The 16,656-nt window shown below is 53.9% G+C and overlaps 2 protein-coding genes across 7 annotated transcripts in view; one reads left to right on the top strand and one right to left on the bottom strand.

The window, feature by feature from the left end:
• OBSL1 (obscurin like cytoskeletal adaptor 1) overlaps positions 1–7,890 on the bottom strand; it is a 22,005-nt gene extending 14,115 nt beyond the window's left edge. For all 6 annotated transcript variants that reach the window (XM_061386010.1, XM_061385987.1, XM_061385978.1 and 3 more), the window contains exons 1-7: positions 6,879–7,890; positions 5,035–5,304; positions 4,691–4,942; positions 4,237–4,539; positions 3,761–4,057; positions 1,575–1,847; positions 227–499 (exon numbers count right to left, since the gene is read on the bottom strand). In XM_061386010.1, coding sequence (XP_061241994.1) covers positions 227–499; positions 1,575–1,847; positions 3,761–4,057; positions 4,237–4,539; positions 4,691–4,942; positions 5,035–5,304; positions 6,879–7,890 — 2,680 coding nt within the window. The remainder of the gene's footprint in view (positions 1–226; positions 500–1,574; positions 1,848–3,760; positions 4,058–4,236; positions 4,540–4,690; positions 4,943–5,034; positions 5,305–6,878) is intronic.
• Positions 7,891–8,695: 805 nt separating this feature from the next.
• Positions 8,696–11,880, top strand: INHA (inhibin subunit alpha). Its single transcript, XM_061386175.1, has 2 exons — positions 8,696–9,184; positions 11,020–11,880. The coding sequence occupies exons 1-2, from the start codon at positions 8,923–8,925 to the stop codon at positions 11,838–11,840; spliced, it is 1,083 nt and encodes a 360-aa protein (XP_061242159.1). The 5' UTR covers positions 8,696–8,922; the 3' UTR covers positions 11,841–11,880.
• Positions 11,881–16,656: the final 4,776 nt, after the last annotated feature.

Raw genomic sequence — 16,656 nt, forward strand, 5'->3', positions numbered from 1 at the left:
GAATAGAGAAGGTGGGCTTCCCTCTGCCATGTAGCTATGACTAGTGCGCTTATGACAATGCATTTTCTGCAGTGGCTGAACCTCAGCATGTAGACCATGGGTTGGGGGGAAAGGGTGGGGTGTGATCGGCTGGGGGGGGTTGGGAATGGTGGCCCAGGAGTGTGCCGGCTGTCCAGGCGGGAGCAGGGCACAGCTGCCCCATCCCGTGGCCTGCCTGGAGCCCCACCTGTGATGGTCACAGTGAAGTAGGCGCGCTCGTCGCCAGCGACGCACTGGAACTCGCCCCCGACGGAAGGCTGGGCGGAGGGCAGCACGAGGCGGCGGTGGGGCCCTTCACTCTCCAGCAGCACGAAGTCACTCTCCTCCACCTCCTGTCCGTCCTTGAACCAGTGCACGGGAGCGTCCTCCCGGTCCACCTCACAGGTCAGCATGACACACTCAGAGGTTATGGCGTGCACAAACACATGCTCCCGGGGGGCCACGATGTGCACTGGGGGGTCTGGAGGGAGCAGAGATGGGGTCACACCGACACCCACACATGGAACACCTGAGTCCATGGTGGTGGGTGAGGTGTCACAGGTCAGTATTGCCGATCCTGTGGACAGGCCTGGGAGTCCCCAGAGGATCCGAGGGTGCTGGGTGGGGGGAACACAGAGGGCCTTTGTCTAGGCTGAGAGGAGGTCATTGCTTGCTTTGGCTTTTACCAGGAAGCCCCTGGTGGGTTGGCCCCAGGACAGGGAGGAGGTGGGAGGTGGGAATGACTCAGTGCTGTCACCTTGGGGCAACACCCCCTACAGGTAGTGAGTTCCCCATCACAGGGCACATTCACGCAGGGCCAAAGGACCTTTTGGCAATGGGGCCGTAACAGGATTTCCACTCAAAGTGAGAAGACTGAGCTGGTTCAGTGGTTCCAGAGTTGTCCTCCTAGAGTGGATCTCAAAGCTTTGTCCTGGATATTCGGGCTCTGGAGGCCTGGGGTTGGGGTGGGGGTGGGGAGAGGCTATGCACTAATAATAGGTTTCCTGATATTAGTCTCTGAAGCAGCCAGAACATGGACTGGCTTCCAAGAACCTCTGGACCACTGCACCTAAAGCTTTCCTTTGACCCTGACCTCCTGCGGCGTGGGATAAGCAGTCCTGGGTGTGAACCCAGGTAGCGTAGTTGCTGGCTGTGTGATTGTGAGCAACTTGCATAACCTCTCTGAGTCTCCGCTACTTCATCCATGAGTGGAGATATACTGGCTCTCATGTAGCCTTGAATGTTGAATGAAAGTGTACATTTCAAGTATCCAGCACAGGGCTTGGCTAGCAAGTGCCTAACAAATGCTAGTTCCCACCTCCCCTGCCCTTCATTGATTTGAGGTCCCCTCACATCCCTCCCAGCAGAGGGTATATGAGGGCCAAGTGTGCTGGAAGGTGGTGTGGGGGCAGCGTGATCTGCAAACATGTCCCCTGGCCCCCTAGGCCCTCCCTGGAAGGGACCCTCAAGCGGGCAGAGCAGGGGATGGGGTAGGATTGGCACAGCCCCCTGGGTCAGCCTCGGCTGGGGGAGCCTAGGCTGCCTCAGTCCCTGACCTTGGACGGTGACGCTGAAGAAGGCTGAGATGCCTTCTGTCCTGCACTCGAACTCGCCGCTGTCCTGGACCTGGGCCTCGGGCAGGATCAGGCGGTGTTTGCGCCCGTCCATCTTCACCACCAGTGACTCGCTCTCCTCCACCTGCTGCCCATCCTTGTACCAGCTCGCTGGGAAGTCCACCCGGGAGAGCTCACAGGTCAGTACCACCCGATCGGAGGTTGTAAAGGTCAGCGACACCTTGTCCTGGGGGCTCAGGATGTGCACGGGACTCTCTGCGTGGGGAGAGGTGTGGTCATGGGTAGCGCCCTGGTTGTGCTCTGCTTACCCAGTGAGCGCCCCACTGCAGGGCATGTGCTGGGGGAGGGGGCTGGGCACATCAGGCTAGATGACTGTTGTGATGCATTTGTTGGTTTTAAAAATTCTTTTTGTGCTTACACACCAACTCTCAAGAGCAGTGGTTTCAGTGTGCATAAGAATTCCCAGAAAGCCTACTGAAAATGCAGATTCCTAGGCTTTGCCCCTCCCCCTGCCCCAGCATGCAAGGGTCAAAGAATCTGCATTATAAACCAGCCCTCAGCATGACTCTGACATTGGTGAAAGTGTTAGTCACTCAGCCTTGTCTGATTCTTTGCAACCCCATGGACTTCTCCAGGAAAGAATGCTGGAGTGGGTTGCCATTCCCTTCTCCAAGGGAGATTCCTGACCCTTCCTGAGCTGATCGAATCCAGGTCTCCATCATTGCGGGCAGATTCTTTACCGCCTGAATCACCAGGAAAGCCCAATGTTAGTGAAAGATTAGTTGCTCAGTTGTGTGTCTGACTCTTTGAGACCCCATGGGCTGTAGCTTGCCAGGCTAATCTGTCCATGGAATTCTCCAGGCAAGAAGGAGTGGGTTGCCATTTCTTTCTCCAGGGGTTCTTCCCAACCTAGGGATTGAACCCAGGTCTCCTGCATTGCAGATAGATTCTTTACCATGTGAACCTGGGTTGTATTTTAGTAATGCTGCTCTCTTTGTGGGTATTTCTTACTTGGATCTCCTCCTGGGCTGCTGCGAGCTAACTGCCTCCAGGCCCTGTGCGTGGACACTGAGGAATTCTGTGACTGGCCTTACAAATTCCAGCAATGGTGCAAATACCAGTGCATTCCCTGAACTTTCAGACTCCTGCCAAGAACTGTCATCCTCAAGGAGGCCTCATTCCCTCTCCTCTCCTCTTTCCTCAGGGTGGCAGAGTGCAATACTGCAGCCAGACCGCCTGCGTTCATAATCCAGCACTAGCACTTCTCAGTTTTGTGACTTCGGGCAAGTCACTGGACCTGTGTCTGTTTCCCCATCTGTAATGGGGATGACAAAAGAACACATCCCGTAGGGCTGTTGAGAAAGTGAAAGAAGTGAAAGTGAAGTCGCTCGGTCGTGTCCGACTCTTTGCAACCCCGTGGGCTGTAGTCCACCAGGCTCCTCTGTCCATGGATTTTCCAGGCAAGAATACTGGAGTGGGTTGCCATTTCCGTCTCCAGGAGATCTTCCCGACCCAGGGATTGAACCCAGGTCTCCCGCATTGTAGGCAGACACTTTACCATCTGAGCCACCAGGGAAGATTTAGGGCTGTTGAGCAGTCTGTGCTAATTAATATATGTAAAGCAATTAGGATTGTGCCTGGCACACAGGAAGTGACTCAGATAGTGTTAGCCATCACATGGTAGGGCAGGAAGTGGTCAGGGACTAGGGGCCAAGGTCTGTGTCTTTAAGATGACAAACATGACCGAATTCTGCAAACCACAAAGTACCCCTAGAGAATTTGGATATGATGCTGGTGAAAATAACAAGGAATCTCCTATACGGGCTTCTCTGGTGGCTCAGACGGTAAAGAATCCGCCTGCAATGCAGGAGACCTGGGTTTGATCCCTGGGTAGGGAAGATCCCCTGGAGGAAAGCATGGCAGCCCACACCATGGAATCCCCATGGACAGAGGAGCCTGTCAGGGTCGCAGAGTCGGACACGACTGAGTGACTAAGCATGGGTTGAAATTGGACTTCTGGATCCCTGAGTGCTCTATCTGAGCTAACCTAGGATGCTCCTGACTCCTGACTCAGATGTGAGAAGCACGAATAGCGTGTGCCTCATTTTGCTAACGGGACTTCTATGTCTTGACCCTATCTGCTCACCATGGTCCCCACCAGTACCAACCTTGGATGGTGAGGGCAGCTGAGTCCTGCACACCTGGGCAGCTGAAGCCGATCAGGGCCCCACTGTCCTGATGCCGGACGGCCTGCAGGATGAGCCTGTGCTGCAGGCCATGCTGTTCCACCCGGTACCGCAGGGGCCCCGGCCCCACCTGGCCCTCTGGCTCGTTACTCTTGAGCTCCTCCCCGTTAAGGAACCAGGTGCCCTGGATGACGGTGGAGAGATCCAGGGAGAAGACGGCGTCTTCCCCATCATACACCTGCATCTCCTCCAGACCAGCCACCAGGCGAGCTGTGGGCACTGAGACAGGGACAGAGCATGGCCATCAGAACCAGGGGGCTGGCAGAGGGCACAGACTGGCAGGTAGATGGCATATAGCTAGAGAGAGGGGGGAGCGCAGGGGAAGGGAGGAAGAGTGATGGGGAGGGCACAACTTTAGGTACAGCCACTGACAGCCTGGGCTGACAGGACCAACTCACCCAGGTGAGCAGACCCATGGAACACCACGTGCGGGCTGCGGCCGTGTTCACTGACGGTGCAGACTCGGAAGCGGTAGTCACCCTCGGTCGGCACGCAGTCCCCGGGCACCTCCACGGCCCCGGCTTTCTCAATGCTGAAGCACTGTACCCAGTCTTCCGAGCCCACCTCCTGCCGCTCCAGCCGGTAGATGAAGGGGGTCTCGGGGGTGGGGTCTGGAGGCTTCCAGGTGAGCAGGACCGTGTTCCTGTGGCCCTTGAACATCTCAGCGAACACTGGGGGTCCTGGGGGATTGTGCTTGATGCCTGAGACAGAGGCAGGGTTTGCATCCGAGCCCTGTTCCAGCCTCCCACATCCCTGGGACCTAAAGTCAACTTTGCCAACCCAGACTCTGTCATCTGGTCACCCTCCTGCCCTGACCTTAAGGAGGTTGCCTAGGGGCTTTGGGGCCCTCACATTTGACTCTAAGCAGAGTGGTGGTCCGGGAGTTGCCCAGACTGAAGGTGACCTCCCCAGCATCTTCTCGGGTGACCCCTGGAAGGACCAGGGCGTGCATGTGGCCCGAGCTGCTCTGGCAGATGGCCGGCAGGTCCTCTCCGTCGCGACTCCAGCGTCCCTCCACCCCAGCCTCGCGTGTCTCCACCAGCAGCACCGCGTTTTCGCCCTCAAAAACGTCGAGCTTCCGGGGCAGCCGCTTCAGGATGGGCCCTGAGACAGGGATGGGAGATTACCAGCCCGTGGACTGGGCACCGGCCTGCCTCTGTCTCGGCCTCCCCCATCCCCGCCACCGGCCAGCCGACCTTTGACTGTCACGTTGGCCACGGTGCGCACACGGCCGCGCATCTCGCACAGGTAGACGCCGTCGTCGTCCGCCTTCAGCCTGTGGATGATGAGGCGGCGGACCGTGCCCTCCTCGATTTGCTCGTACTTGCGGCAGGGCAGTAGTCGCTGGTCCTCGCGGAACCAGGCAGTGGGAATGCGAGAGTTGGGGACTTTACACTCCAGCACCGCAATTCCATGCTCTCGGCCCTCCACGTCCTGCAGCGGCCTAGAGAAGCGGAGGCGGGGCTCTGTGGAGAAGAGAGAGACCAGAGAAGGCTCTGGAGAGGGCCCCGACCGGGAGAAAGACCCTCCTCTGTCACCCACTGCCTAAACCCATGGTAGCTCAGGCCATTTGCTCTTCTCCCAGAGCTAGTAGCGTTGTATACTCAGAGAAATCCTCAGAAGGGAAGTCAGATGACCCGAATTCTCGTTGACCCTAACACATCACCCTGACCAAGGCCATTTTCACGATGCTGGGCCGCAGTTTCTTTATTTGTAAAGCAGAGAAAGGGATAGAAGGGCTTGGGGCCGTTATCAGGGATTTTCAAAATGTTCTGTGGGGCCCCTCATGGGCACCACACACAATTCTGTAAGGGTTTGAGTTGAACTTCATTTTGAAAGTACTTCAACCACTTTTAAAACTGAATTTTACAAAAAGAAAGCATGATGACAGAAACGGCCAGTGGGGTCACTTGGGCCGCTAGGGGAACGGCCGCCTTGTCACTTGGCTCTGGGAATCTCGGCCTTCGTCCTGGACTTTTCTGTCCTCAGGGGGTGAGAGTTCAGCTCCGCCTGGCTGGTGTGCACATCAAACTGTACCCAAGAGGCCACCAGCCGTGGTACAGGTGCCACATGCTTGACTGCGTGCCAGGACGGACTCGGGAGATTTGCCAACTATTTTTCTCTGAGGGAAAGAGTTGGGTAATAACTAGTGAAGGTATTATGCCGTGAGTTGCGATGAACTCCTATTATGGGCAGCTTTAACTTCCAACGTGAATTTGGCGTGTTTTTCACCCCTGACTTTTCTAGTTATGAGCAATGTAGTGTTTATTAAATACCACTGGGGGCTCAACTTTGAAATATAAATTTCCTCTCCTTCACTTTCTTCTTCTTGCAAACCCGGAGAGCAGTCTAATGACAGAATAGTCAAAAATTGGGGGGCATTTTTTTTGCCCTCAAGTTTTCTCCCTTTGGTGTGAATCAGGAGTTTGTCAGTGTGACACCTGAAGCTACGCTTTCCCCGTGGGGCTCAAAAGCTAGACCCAGTTATGAATGGTTAAAATGTGTGTGCTTAATAAGACAGATCCCTTGTTCTCATTGACTGACTTCATAAATATATGTTACAAATTTGGATTTAGAAATTTACACCCATAAAATGATTCTTTTATATAATACACTGGGGCCCCAATGGGGTTTCCATTGGGGAATGGGTGGTGAGATAACAAAACCCCATTGGGGAATGGGTGGTGAGATAACAAAGAGGCTGAAAAACACTGAACTACAAGAGTTGTAGGTCCCTTTGGGTCATTCAGTCATTCCTTAAAGGCCTTTATGGAAGAGTGGTTTTCCACCATCTGCCTCAGAATCATTTGGAGAGCTTGCTAAGAAGTTCCTGGAGCATACCTTGGAGACGTACTAAACGCGAATCCCTGGGGGATGGGAGGGAGGGAGGTGGGAAATGGCATTTTAATATTCAGCCTCCCTTACTCCTCGCTGTCTTCTAGGCACTGAGTGGGGCTGGAGTTAGTGGGGTCAGGGAGGGCGCTGGAGGCCCCTCGCCCCGGCCGCCCCTGGCCCCGGCCGCCCGGGGGCGCCGTGGTACCTTTCACGTGCAGCTGCACCGCACTGAGCGTCTGGCCCGCCGAATTGCGCGCGGCGCACACGTAGAGCCCACGGTCCTTGGCCTGGCAGTACAGCACCTTGAGCACAAAGCCGCCGTCTCGGTCGCGGTACATGAGGCGGCGGCGATCGGGGAGCAGCGGGCGGCCCTCCCAGTGCCATTCAATTTCTGGCTCCGGCTTGCCCATCACGTAGCAGCGGAACTTTGCGTGCTTGCCCTCGTTCACCCAGAAGGTCTTGGGCGCGCACTTAAGCGGCTCCACCATGGGCGTTGGGGCCTCGTCGGGGTCCTCGGGCGGGCTCTCGGGGGTCTGCTGCACCTGCAGCAGCGCCCCGGCCCGCGCGTGGCCGTGGGCGTTGCGGGCGTGGCACACGTAGACGCCCGAGTCGGGCAGCCGAGCCGCCAGGATGCGAAGCGCCAGGCTCGCGCCCGCGCCCGCGCCCGCGCGGCCCGGCTCGAGGGAGAAGTGGCTGCTGTCCCACACTTCGTCCAGCGCCATCCCATCCTTCTCCCAGTAGAGCGTGGGCGCGGGGAGGCCCCCCACCTGGCACTCCAGCACCACCTCCGCCCCCCGCAGCACCCACTGGGACCGGGGCCCCGTCAGGAACACCGGGGCGCCCTCTCCGGCTCCGGGCGGCGGCAGCGGGCGCTCGGCGAGCTGGGGCTCGGGCTCGTGGGCCGGCGGCTCCAGCACGGTGACGGCAGCCGCCGCGTAGGCCTCTCCGGCCGAGTTGCGGGCGCGGCACACGTAGACCCCAGCGTCGGTGGGCAGCGCGCCGCTCAGCAGCAGGCAGTGCTCGGCGCCGTCCACCGGGAAGCTCAGGCGATCGGAGGCCGCCAGCTGCTGCCCGCCCTTCTCCCACACGACAGTGGGCGGCGGCTCCCCCAGCACCACGCACTTGAGCTCGGCCTCCGCGCCACTTACCACCCGCACGGGCCGCGGGAAGCGCAGGAAGCACGGGGGGCTCCCCTGATCCCCCGAGCCCGCCTTCATCGTGGCGGCGCAAGGGCAGGGCGGGAGCGGCGGCGGGAGCCCGGGAGGCGGGGCGCGTCCGGGGACTGGGCTCCGGGACCCGCGGGGCTCTCTGCTGTCCGCCCGCTCCCGGCTCGCCTCCTTACCCTCCGCCCGGAGCTGCTGCTCTGCGGCTGCGGCGGCGATTCCCGGGCCGGGGGCCCAGGGCTCAGGGGGGAGTCCTTCCTGTTTGCCTCTCCAGCAAGGGGCCCCGCAGCCTCCCCTGCCTGCGGCCTGGCTTCCTGCTCCGGAGAGCCGGCCTTCCCAGCCCCCTCCCACAGCCAGGGCCTCTTTCCCCTCCTCCCTCCCACCTCCAGCCGCCAGGTCCCCAGCAGTCCGCCAGAATCGGGCCTGAGTGACAGAGAAGCCTGCAGCTGCCAATCCCAAAAATATTCTCTGATGACACAGCTGGAGAACAAGAGCCCAGACCAGCTCCTCCAGGCTAAGTTTAGAGCAGGCGGGACCCCTGCCCCCCGCCCTAACCCCAGTTCTAGCCCCCGCCCCGGCCCTTCCCCCTAGGACTGGCCCAGCAGCTGCTGGGTTGAAAAGGGCCCCAGGAGGTGCGAGGGGCTGGCTTGCTCTGTCTCCCTGACAAATAACGCTTTTTAGACCTGGCAGACCCCCAGTTAACAGGCTCCTGTCCCATCTGGTGTCACCTCTGTGCTGGGTTGTGACACTGTGTGACTCTGTGTGTGTGGAGAGCGAGGGTTTGTATGTGTGGTTTAGGTCACTTGGGGTGAAAGCCCTCTCCAGCCCCTCCCCCACATTCCTGGCGGGAGTGGGAGATAAGGCTCAGGGCCACAGACATCTGCGTCAGAGATAGGAGGTCTCAATGCCATGGGCAGGGGCAACTCGACTGCGGGGCGTGGGAAGGGCTGGGGAAGACTGGGGTGAGAAGGGTAGAAGAGGGCGGTGGTGGGATGGGGAGGGTGGAGTGGGGAGGCCCTGGGCAGACCCTGGCAGAAGGGGCACAGGGCAGGGTGTGGGTTCCCAGTGGGCAGGGCCAGGGGAGCTATGTGGCTTCAGCTGCTCCTCTTGCTGCTGGCCCCTCAGGGCGGGCATGGCTGTCATGGGCCGGAGCTGGACCGGGAACTTGTCCTGGCCAAGGTGAGGGCCCTGTTTCTGGATGCCTTGGGGCCCCCACCGGTGACTGGGGAAGGTGGAGATCCTGGAGTCAGGCGTCTGCACCGAAGGCATGCCGTGGGGGGCTTCATGCGCAGGGGCTCTGAGCCGGAGGACCAAGATGTCTCCCAGGCCATCCTTTTTCCGGCTGCAGGTAATGAGGGTGGGGTACTGGCACCTTGACTCTGACAAAGAGTGTGGTGTAGCCTGGGTTCGGGAGCTAGGCAGGTTGGGTTGAATCCCAGACCTGACACTCAGCTGACTTTGCAATAATGGACCAGTTACTAAACCTTCCTGAGCCTCTTGTCTCCTCATCTGTGAAAAGTGCCATAACGCCTACATTTCAGGATCGAGTGAGATGGTATATCCAGAGTGCCCGGTTCATAGGAGCCATTTGCGAGATAGTCGTCTGGGAGGCCGAGGGTGTCTAGGGACAGAGAGATCCGGGCGTGTGCCCCTTCCTGCCATCTTTCCTCCTACCTTTGCTTTTGCTCCCTGCTCCAAACATTGTTTCTTTAGCCTCAGACAGCTGAGACTTGAGAAGATATCAGGGATGCGGGAGAACAGTTAGTTGGGAAATTAACCTACCTTCCCTTGAATTCTCTTCTCATCTCCCCAGTCAGTTGCACTGACTCAGTGAGTAAAGCCCTCCACTGGCTGGACCTTTTTGTAACCTGGCTCACTTTTCTCTCAGAGAGGATGCTCTGCCTCCCTGTGCTTCGGGCCCCAGGCAGCACAGTAAGTGTGGCTTTAGGCTCAGGCAGAATCCCAGCCTGGGCACTTAGTTTAAGGGCTTTTCATCTGGCTCAGATGGTTAAACATTTGTCTGCAATGTGGGAGACCCAGGTTCGATCCCTGGGTTGGGAAGGTCCCCTGCAGAAGGGGATGGCAACCCACTCCAGTATTCTTGCCTGGAGAATCCCATGGACAGAAGAGGCTGGTAGATGGGGTCACAAAGAGTCAGACATGACTGAGCGACTAACACTTCTCATCTGCAAAATGGGTCAGTTGTTGTGAGGTTTATAGTGAGATGTTCCACATAACAGTACAGCCCCAATTGCTAGTTCTTTAACTCCTGCTGGTTCGTGACTGTTTGATGCAGTCTATATACTTGTCAGGGTAAGGATGCCAACTGCATTTTCTTAGAAAGCACTGTCCTTGATTCTGAGCTGAATCCTTTCTCCTCTGCCCCATCCCCTTCCTCCTCCTTCTTGGTGTTAACCTTTATAGAGTGGAATTATTTTAAAGGGTTTCTCATGCAGTATTTCTGACATGAGTAATATAACAAATGCCTGTGTACATAGCATTCAAGGTACCATTTCATAGTATCAGGTAAAAATTTAAATAGAAACTAACAAGTCTAAGCAATGGTGAAGGGAGAGAGTGCAGGGCATCTTACACATCACTGATGGGAATATTAATTGGTAAAACCACTTCAGAGAGAAGTTGGCAGTGGCTGGCATTTTTGAAGTCTTTTAATGCTGAAGTAACACATGGGGATTTTCCTAAAGGAAATCAGTCCTGAATATTCATTGGAAGGACTGATGCTGAAGCTGAAATTCCAATACTTTGGCTACCTGATGTGAAGAACTGATTCATTTGAAAAGACCCTGATGCTGGGAAAGATTGAAGGCGGGAGGAGAAGGGGACGACAGAGGATGAGATGGTTGGATGGTATCACCGATCCAATGGACATGAATTTGAGTAAACTCCAGAAATTGGTGATGGACAGGGAGGCCTAGTGTGCTGCAGTCCACGGGGCCGCAGAGTCGGACACGACTGAGCGACTGAACTGAAGGGAACTGAACACGTGGGGGGGGGGCCTCTGTTAGTTCCCTGAAGATTGGGGAGGGTCCTGGCCTCTGGCAGAGTACTTCACGTGGCGCCTGGCAGGCTTGTGAGTGGCAGCCAGATCCCTCCTGCTGAGGGGGAGGGGTCCCAGGTTTTGCCGATGGGGGCTGCCCTTTCCCTTCCCTCTGCCCCCTGCAGGTGCCAGCTGCGGGGATGAGCCAGATGCTGGAGAGGCTGAGGAGGGCCTCTTCACGTATGTGTTCCAGCCATCCCAGCACACACGCAGCCGCCAGGTGACTTCGGCCCAGCTGTGGTTCCACACAGGACTGGACAGACAGGAGACCGCTGCCGCCAACAGCTCTGAGCCCCTGCTCGGCCTGCTGGTACTGACATCCGGGGGTCCCATGCCTGTGCCCATGTCGCTGGGCCAGGCCCCCCCTCGCTGGGCTGTCCTGCACCTGGCCACCTCCGCCTTCCCTCTGCTGACCCATCCTGTCCTGGCGCTCCTGCTGCGTTGTCCTCTCTGTTCCTGCTCCACTCGGCCCGAAGCCACCCCCTTCCTGGTGGCCCACACACGGGCCAAGCCGCCCAGTGGAGGGGAGAGGGCCCGGCGCTCCACGCCCCCACTGCCCTGGCCTTGGTCTCCCGCTGCGCTGCGCCTGCTGCAGAGGCCTCCAGAGGAGCCCGCCGCCCATGCCGACTGCCACAGAGCCGCCCTCAATATCTCCTTCCAGGAGCTGGGCTGGGACCGGTGGATAGTGCACCCTCCCAGTTTCATCTTCTACTACTGTCATGGGGGGTGTGGGCTGTCCCCCCCACAGGACCTGCCCCTGCCGGTCCCCGGGGTGCCTCCTACCCCTGTCCAGCCCCTCTCTCTGGTCCCAGGGGCCCAGCCCTGTTGCGCTGCCCTCCCGGGAACCATGAGGCCCCTACACGTCCGCACCACCTCGGATGGAGGTTACTCTTTTAAGTATGAGATGGTGCCCAACCTTCTCACCCAGCACTGTGCTTGCATCTAAGGGAATCCCGCTGTGACAATAAATGACATAGTGCATATGACTTGGTGTGTCTTCTCAGGCTTCTCTGATAAGTGTTTTTGTCGGGGTGAAGTCTAGGCCCTGGGAGCATGGGATTGTGGGGTCTCAGGTCACTCAGCCTCACTTGATCCAGGAGATGGGGGTTTGCCAGCAGTAATTGGATGTGTATCTGGTGGGAAGATACCATGCTTGGGGAGGACAAATAGGTGCTGTCAGCTCAGGAAAGCGACTCTGGAGCCAGAACTGGCCCTTGTACAAGTTGGCCCTGATGTGTCAACTGGGTGGTCTGCCATGCACACCTCATAGTGCCTATGCCCAAGTGTCATAACCACCGCCACTCTGCCCTAGCTGATGGACACCTAGCTCAAGGTCAGGTGATTTATAGAATGGCCAGAGATTATGGCTTTGGGGGCCCCACTGAGACAGATGTTCAGAGCTGTCCAGGCGTTTCCTGTGCTTGGGATGTGGGTGACATTTGAGGGCTGGGGACACTTTACTGAGGGGTACAGGGTTCTCTACTAGGCCAGTTAGCAGTGTTGCTAGGGAAGTATCACATATCTGAGACAGAGAGAAGTGAGTGCCACAGAGTAACTTTCACAAAGCTAAGGGTATTCTTTTTAAATGACTGCCCTGTATTCTAAAGTTATCCTTCACGTGTGTGTGTCAAAGTGTCATTTCTTTTATGATATTATGGTGACGGTAGATAGCAGTGTTTTTTTTTTTAATGTGTTTGTTTTCAGATTTTTACTTAACAAAATTAAAACTTGGCAATTCGAATTTGGATCCTAAGATTTTTCTTTGTAATTTTGCTGCTGAAATCTGTGAAATCTCAAAATCTGAAATCCTAAAGTCTGGGAGTCACTGGTCTGGGCCTCCTCTCCCAGAGTCTCCAAGGCCTTTGATTCCACTAGCTTAGCAAGTGAGGAAGAAATGTCCACCCCTACCTAAGAGGGGCCAACAGTGACTAAGAAAATCTGTGTCCACTCCTGGCCATGAGACCAAGAGCAGGAGACTTCAGAGATTTTCCCTGTTCCCAGTGGTAATCATTAGAGACACTGAATAATCTTCATTCAGAGTCCATTTGAACAGAAAATTCAACTCAAACTGGCTTAAACCAAAGAAATAAAATAAAAAAACCCCAGTAGCCTATGACAAGTCCACAAGCACAGCTGACTAAATTACAGCTCGATTCGGGCTCAAAGATGCTCCCAGGATTCAGCTATAGGCTCCAAATCCCCTGGGTGGGCTCCATCTCGTCTACGGCAGTCTGGGGCAGACCCAGATGCCCAAGTGACACCACTTGGTCTCGTAGGAGGGAGTCTGCTTACAGAAGCCGCAGGTTGGGTCTTGGTGGCCTGACTGTCTTGATTAGGGTCATGTGCTCCTCCAGGAAAATCGGGAACAGAACAAGTTAATGATTCAGAGCATGAGGCCCACCCCTGCTGTCCAGAGCCTGAAGCATGAGGTGAAGTTATTCCCTGCTTCCCCTCAGCAGAGTGCAGTTACCACACAAGGCGGGGGGGGGGGGGGGTAGATGCTGAGAGAAAGCACTGTTGGTTTTCTTTGCCAATTCTCAAATCTAGCCCTTTCCCTCTCTCTACATGAACACCATTTTGCCATTTAAGCGGCAGTTCTTTTTAATTGAAGTATAAGTGATATACAGTATTGAGTTAGTTTCAGGTATACAGCAAAGTGATTCAGTTATATACGTATTATACTTTTTTCAGATAATTTTTCATTATAGGTTATTTCAAGGTATTGAATATAGCTCCCTGTGTTATGCAGTAAATCCTTATTGCTTATCTAATTTACGTATATAGTAGTTTATATCTGTTAATCCCATACTCCTATTTTATTTCCTGCTTTCCCCTCTGGTAACCATAAGTTTGTTTTCTATGTCTATGAGTCTGTGTCTGCTTTGTATGTAGATTAATTTGCACTATTTTTTTTAGATTTCACATATATGTGATATAATATTCATTTTCTCTGACTTACTTCATTTAGTATGATATTCTCTAAGTCCAACCATGTTGCAGCAAATGACATATTTCATTCTTCTTTATCACTAATATTCCATTTTATATATTTATATATACACACTACATCTTAAGGGCTTCCCAGGTGGTTCAGTGGTAGAAGAACCTGCCAGCCAACGCAGGAGATGAAAGAGACTCGGGTTCAATCCTTGGGTCAGGAAGATTCCCTGGAAGAGGGCATGGCAACCTGCTCCAGTATTCTTGCTGGAGAATCCCATGGACAGAGGAGCCTGGCAGGCTACAGTCCATGGATCACAAAGAGTCAGACGTGAATGAAGCAACTTAGCACACAATACATCTTAAACCAATCACCTGTTGATGGGCACTTGGGTTGTTTCCATGTCTTGGCTATTGTAAATAGTGCTGCTATGAACACTGGGTAGATGTATCTTTTAGAATTAGAGTTTTTGTCTTTTTCTGTACATAGGCACAGGAGTGCGACAGCTGGACCATATGATAACTCTATTTTTAGTTTTAAAAGGACCGCCCATAGCGTTTTCCACAGTGGCTGCACCAGTTTACATTCTAAAGGGCCATTCTTGATTGGGCAGCTCAGCAGCCTCCTTACTCTAAGCAGTCACTTTCTACCTCTCCAGTCCATGTCCCACCTGGTGCCCAGGGGTAACTTCTTTGATGATTTTATCCCTTAGGTAACTTAAAAACTTGTCTATACAAAGTTAAACCTGCTTTGTGTGGTGTAACAGCCCTTTCCAATAGATCTTATACCTGTCACTGCAGCCTTGGAGTGATACAGCCATGAGCTAAGGGATGCCAGCAGGTGCCACAGGTTAGGAGAAGCTGAGAACAGATTCTCTCCCGAAGCCTCCGACAGAGCCTGTGATGTGTTACTTTACCTGGCAAAGTGGCCTTTGCAGATGTGATTAAGGCTACTACAGACCCTAAGATAGGGGAGATAACTGTGGATTATCCTGTGAGCCCAATATAATCACAGGAGTCCTTAAAAACAGAGACTCTTTTATGGCTGTTGTCAGAGAGATGTGATGACAGGATAGAGTCAGAGAGATTCAACGTTGCTAGCTTTTAAGGCAGAAGAAGGGGGCCAAACGTCAAGGAGCAGAGACAGCTTCTAAGAAGCTGGAAAGGCCAGGAACTGATTTTTTCCTTCAAGTCTCCTGAAAGGAAAGCAGCCCTGCTGTCACCTTGATTTTAGCTCAGGGAGACCCAAATCAGACTTCTAACCTAAAGAACTGTAGGATGATTAATCTGTGTTCTTTTAAGCCACCAAACTTGTGATGCTCTGTTATGGCAGTTAACAGAAGACTAACCAGAAATAGTGACCAAAGATGAAGTGGCATCTGGGAAGAAGAAAAAGCTTTTCTCTGCTTCCTGATGTAGTCTGTCTCATCCAGGAAATACTTGGCTCCAGCAGAATTTCGAATATTTATGTGGATCATTCTTTAGATTCAATATGTTTGATTAATAATACATTCCTGAATTTCTACACTAGTTTTGTCTTGGAGTAGAATATATTCTGGGTTGAACAGTTAGAATGAAAGTGAGGAAGTGAAAGTTTCTCAGTCATGTCCTACTCTTTGCGACCCCATGGACTATACAATCCATGGAGTTCTCCAGGTCAGAATACTGGAGTGGGTAGCCTTTCCCTTCTCCAGGGGATCTTCCCAACCCAGGGATGGAACCCAGGTCTCTCACACTGCAGGTGGATTCTTTACCTGCTAAGCCACCAGGGAAGCCCAATATATATGTGTGTTCCCTAGAAAAATGTGTTCAGTGAATAAATGAGTGTGATCAAGACAGGCTCTGAAAGGGACTGTAATTACTCTATTTTCAAGTGCTGTTTAGGGACTTTCTTAGTGGTCCAGTGGTAAAGAATTGCCTTCTAATGCACGGGATGTGGGTTCAATCCTTAGTTGGGGAGCTAAAATCCCACATTGTGTGGGGCAACAAAGCCTGTGTGCTGTAACTAGAGAGCCTGCACACCAGGAAGAGCCCATGAGCCACAACAAAACCTTGCACAGCCATAAATAAATAAATAGAATGTTGTTTAACACGTCTTTCCAAGGATTACTGACCTTAATGTTTTTGTGTTTCTAGTTTATGATGGTAGTAGCTTTACATGCAACAATGCCAAGCTGTATTTTTTGATCTGGGTAATATATATTGAAAGAGGAGAGTGAAAAAGTTGGCTTAAAGCTCAACATTCAGAAAACGAAGATCATGGCATCTGGTCCCATCACTTCATGGAAATAGATGGGGAAACAGTGGAAACAGTGTCAGACTTTATTTTCTTGGGCTCCAAAATCACTGCAGATGGTGATTGCAGCCATGAAATTAAAAGACGCTTACTCCTTGGAAGAAAAGTTATGACCAACCCAGATAGCATATTGAAAAGCAGAGACATTACTTTGCCAACAAAGGTCCATCTAGTCAAGGCTATGGTTTTTCCAGTGGTCATGTATGGATGTGAGAATTGGACTGTGAAGAACGCTCAGCGCCAAAGAACTGATGGTTTTGAACTGTGGTGTTGGAGAAGACTCTTGAGAGTCCCTTGGACTGCAAGGAGATCCAACCAATCCATTCTAAAGGAGATCAGTCCTGGGTGTTCTTTGGAAGGAATGATGCTAAAGCTGAAACTCCAGTACTTTGGCCACCTCATGTGAAGAGTTGACTCATTGGAAAAGACTCTGATGCTGGGAGGGATTGGGGGCAGGAGAAGGGGACGACAGAGGATGAGATGGCTGGATGGCATCACCAACTCGATGAACTTGAGTTTGAGTGAACTC

Source organism: Bos javanicus, chromosome 2 (assembly GCF_032452875.1).
Source record: "Bos javanicus breed banteng chromosome 2, ARS-OSU_banteng_1.0, whole genome shotgun sequence".
In the NCBI taxonomy this organism is placed as follows: domain Eukaryota; kingdom Metazoa; phylum Chordata; class Mammalia; order Artiodactyla; family Bovidae; genus Bos; species Bos javanicus.

What these genes read in the sequence shown, in the direction of transcription:
- INHA (XM_061386175.1), top strand. Translation starts at nt 8,923, where the DNA reads ATGTGGCTTCAGCTGCTCCTCTTGCTGCTGGCCCCTCAGGGCGGGCAT. An exon ending in CATCCTTTTTCCGGCTGCAG is followed by an intron (nt 9,185 to 11,019) that starts GTAATGAGGGTG and finishes TGCCCCCTGCAG; the next exon opens with GTGCCAGCTGCGGGGATGAG.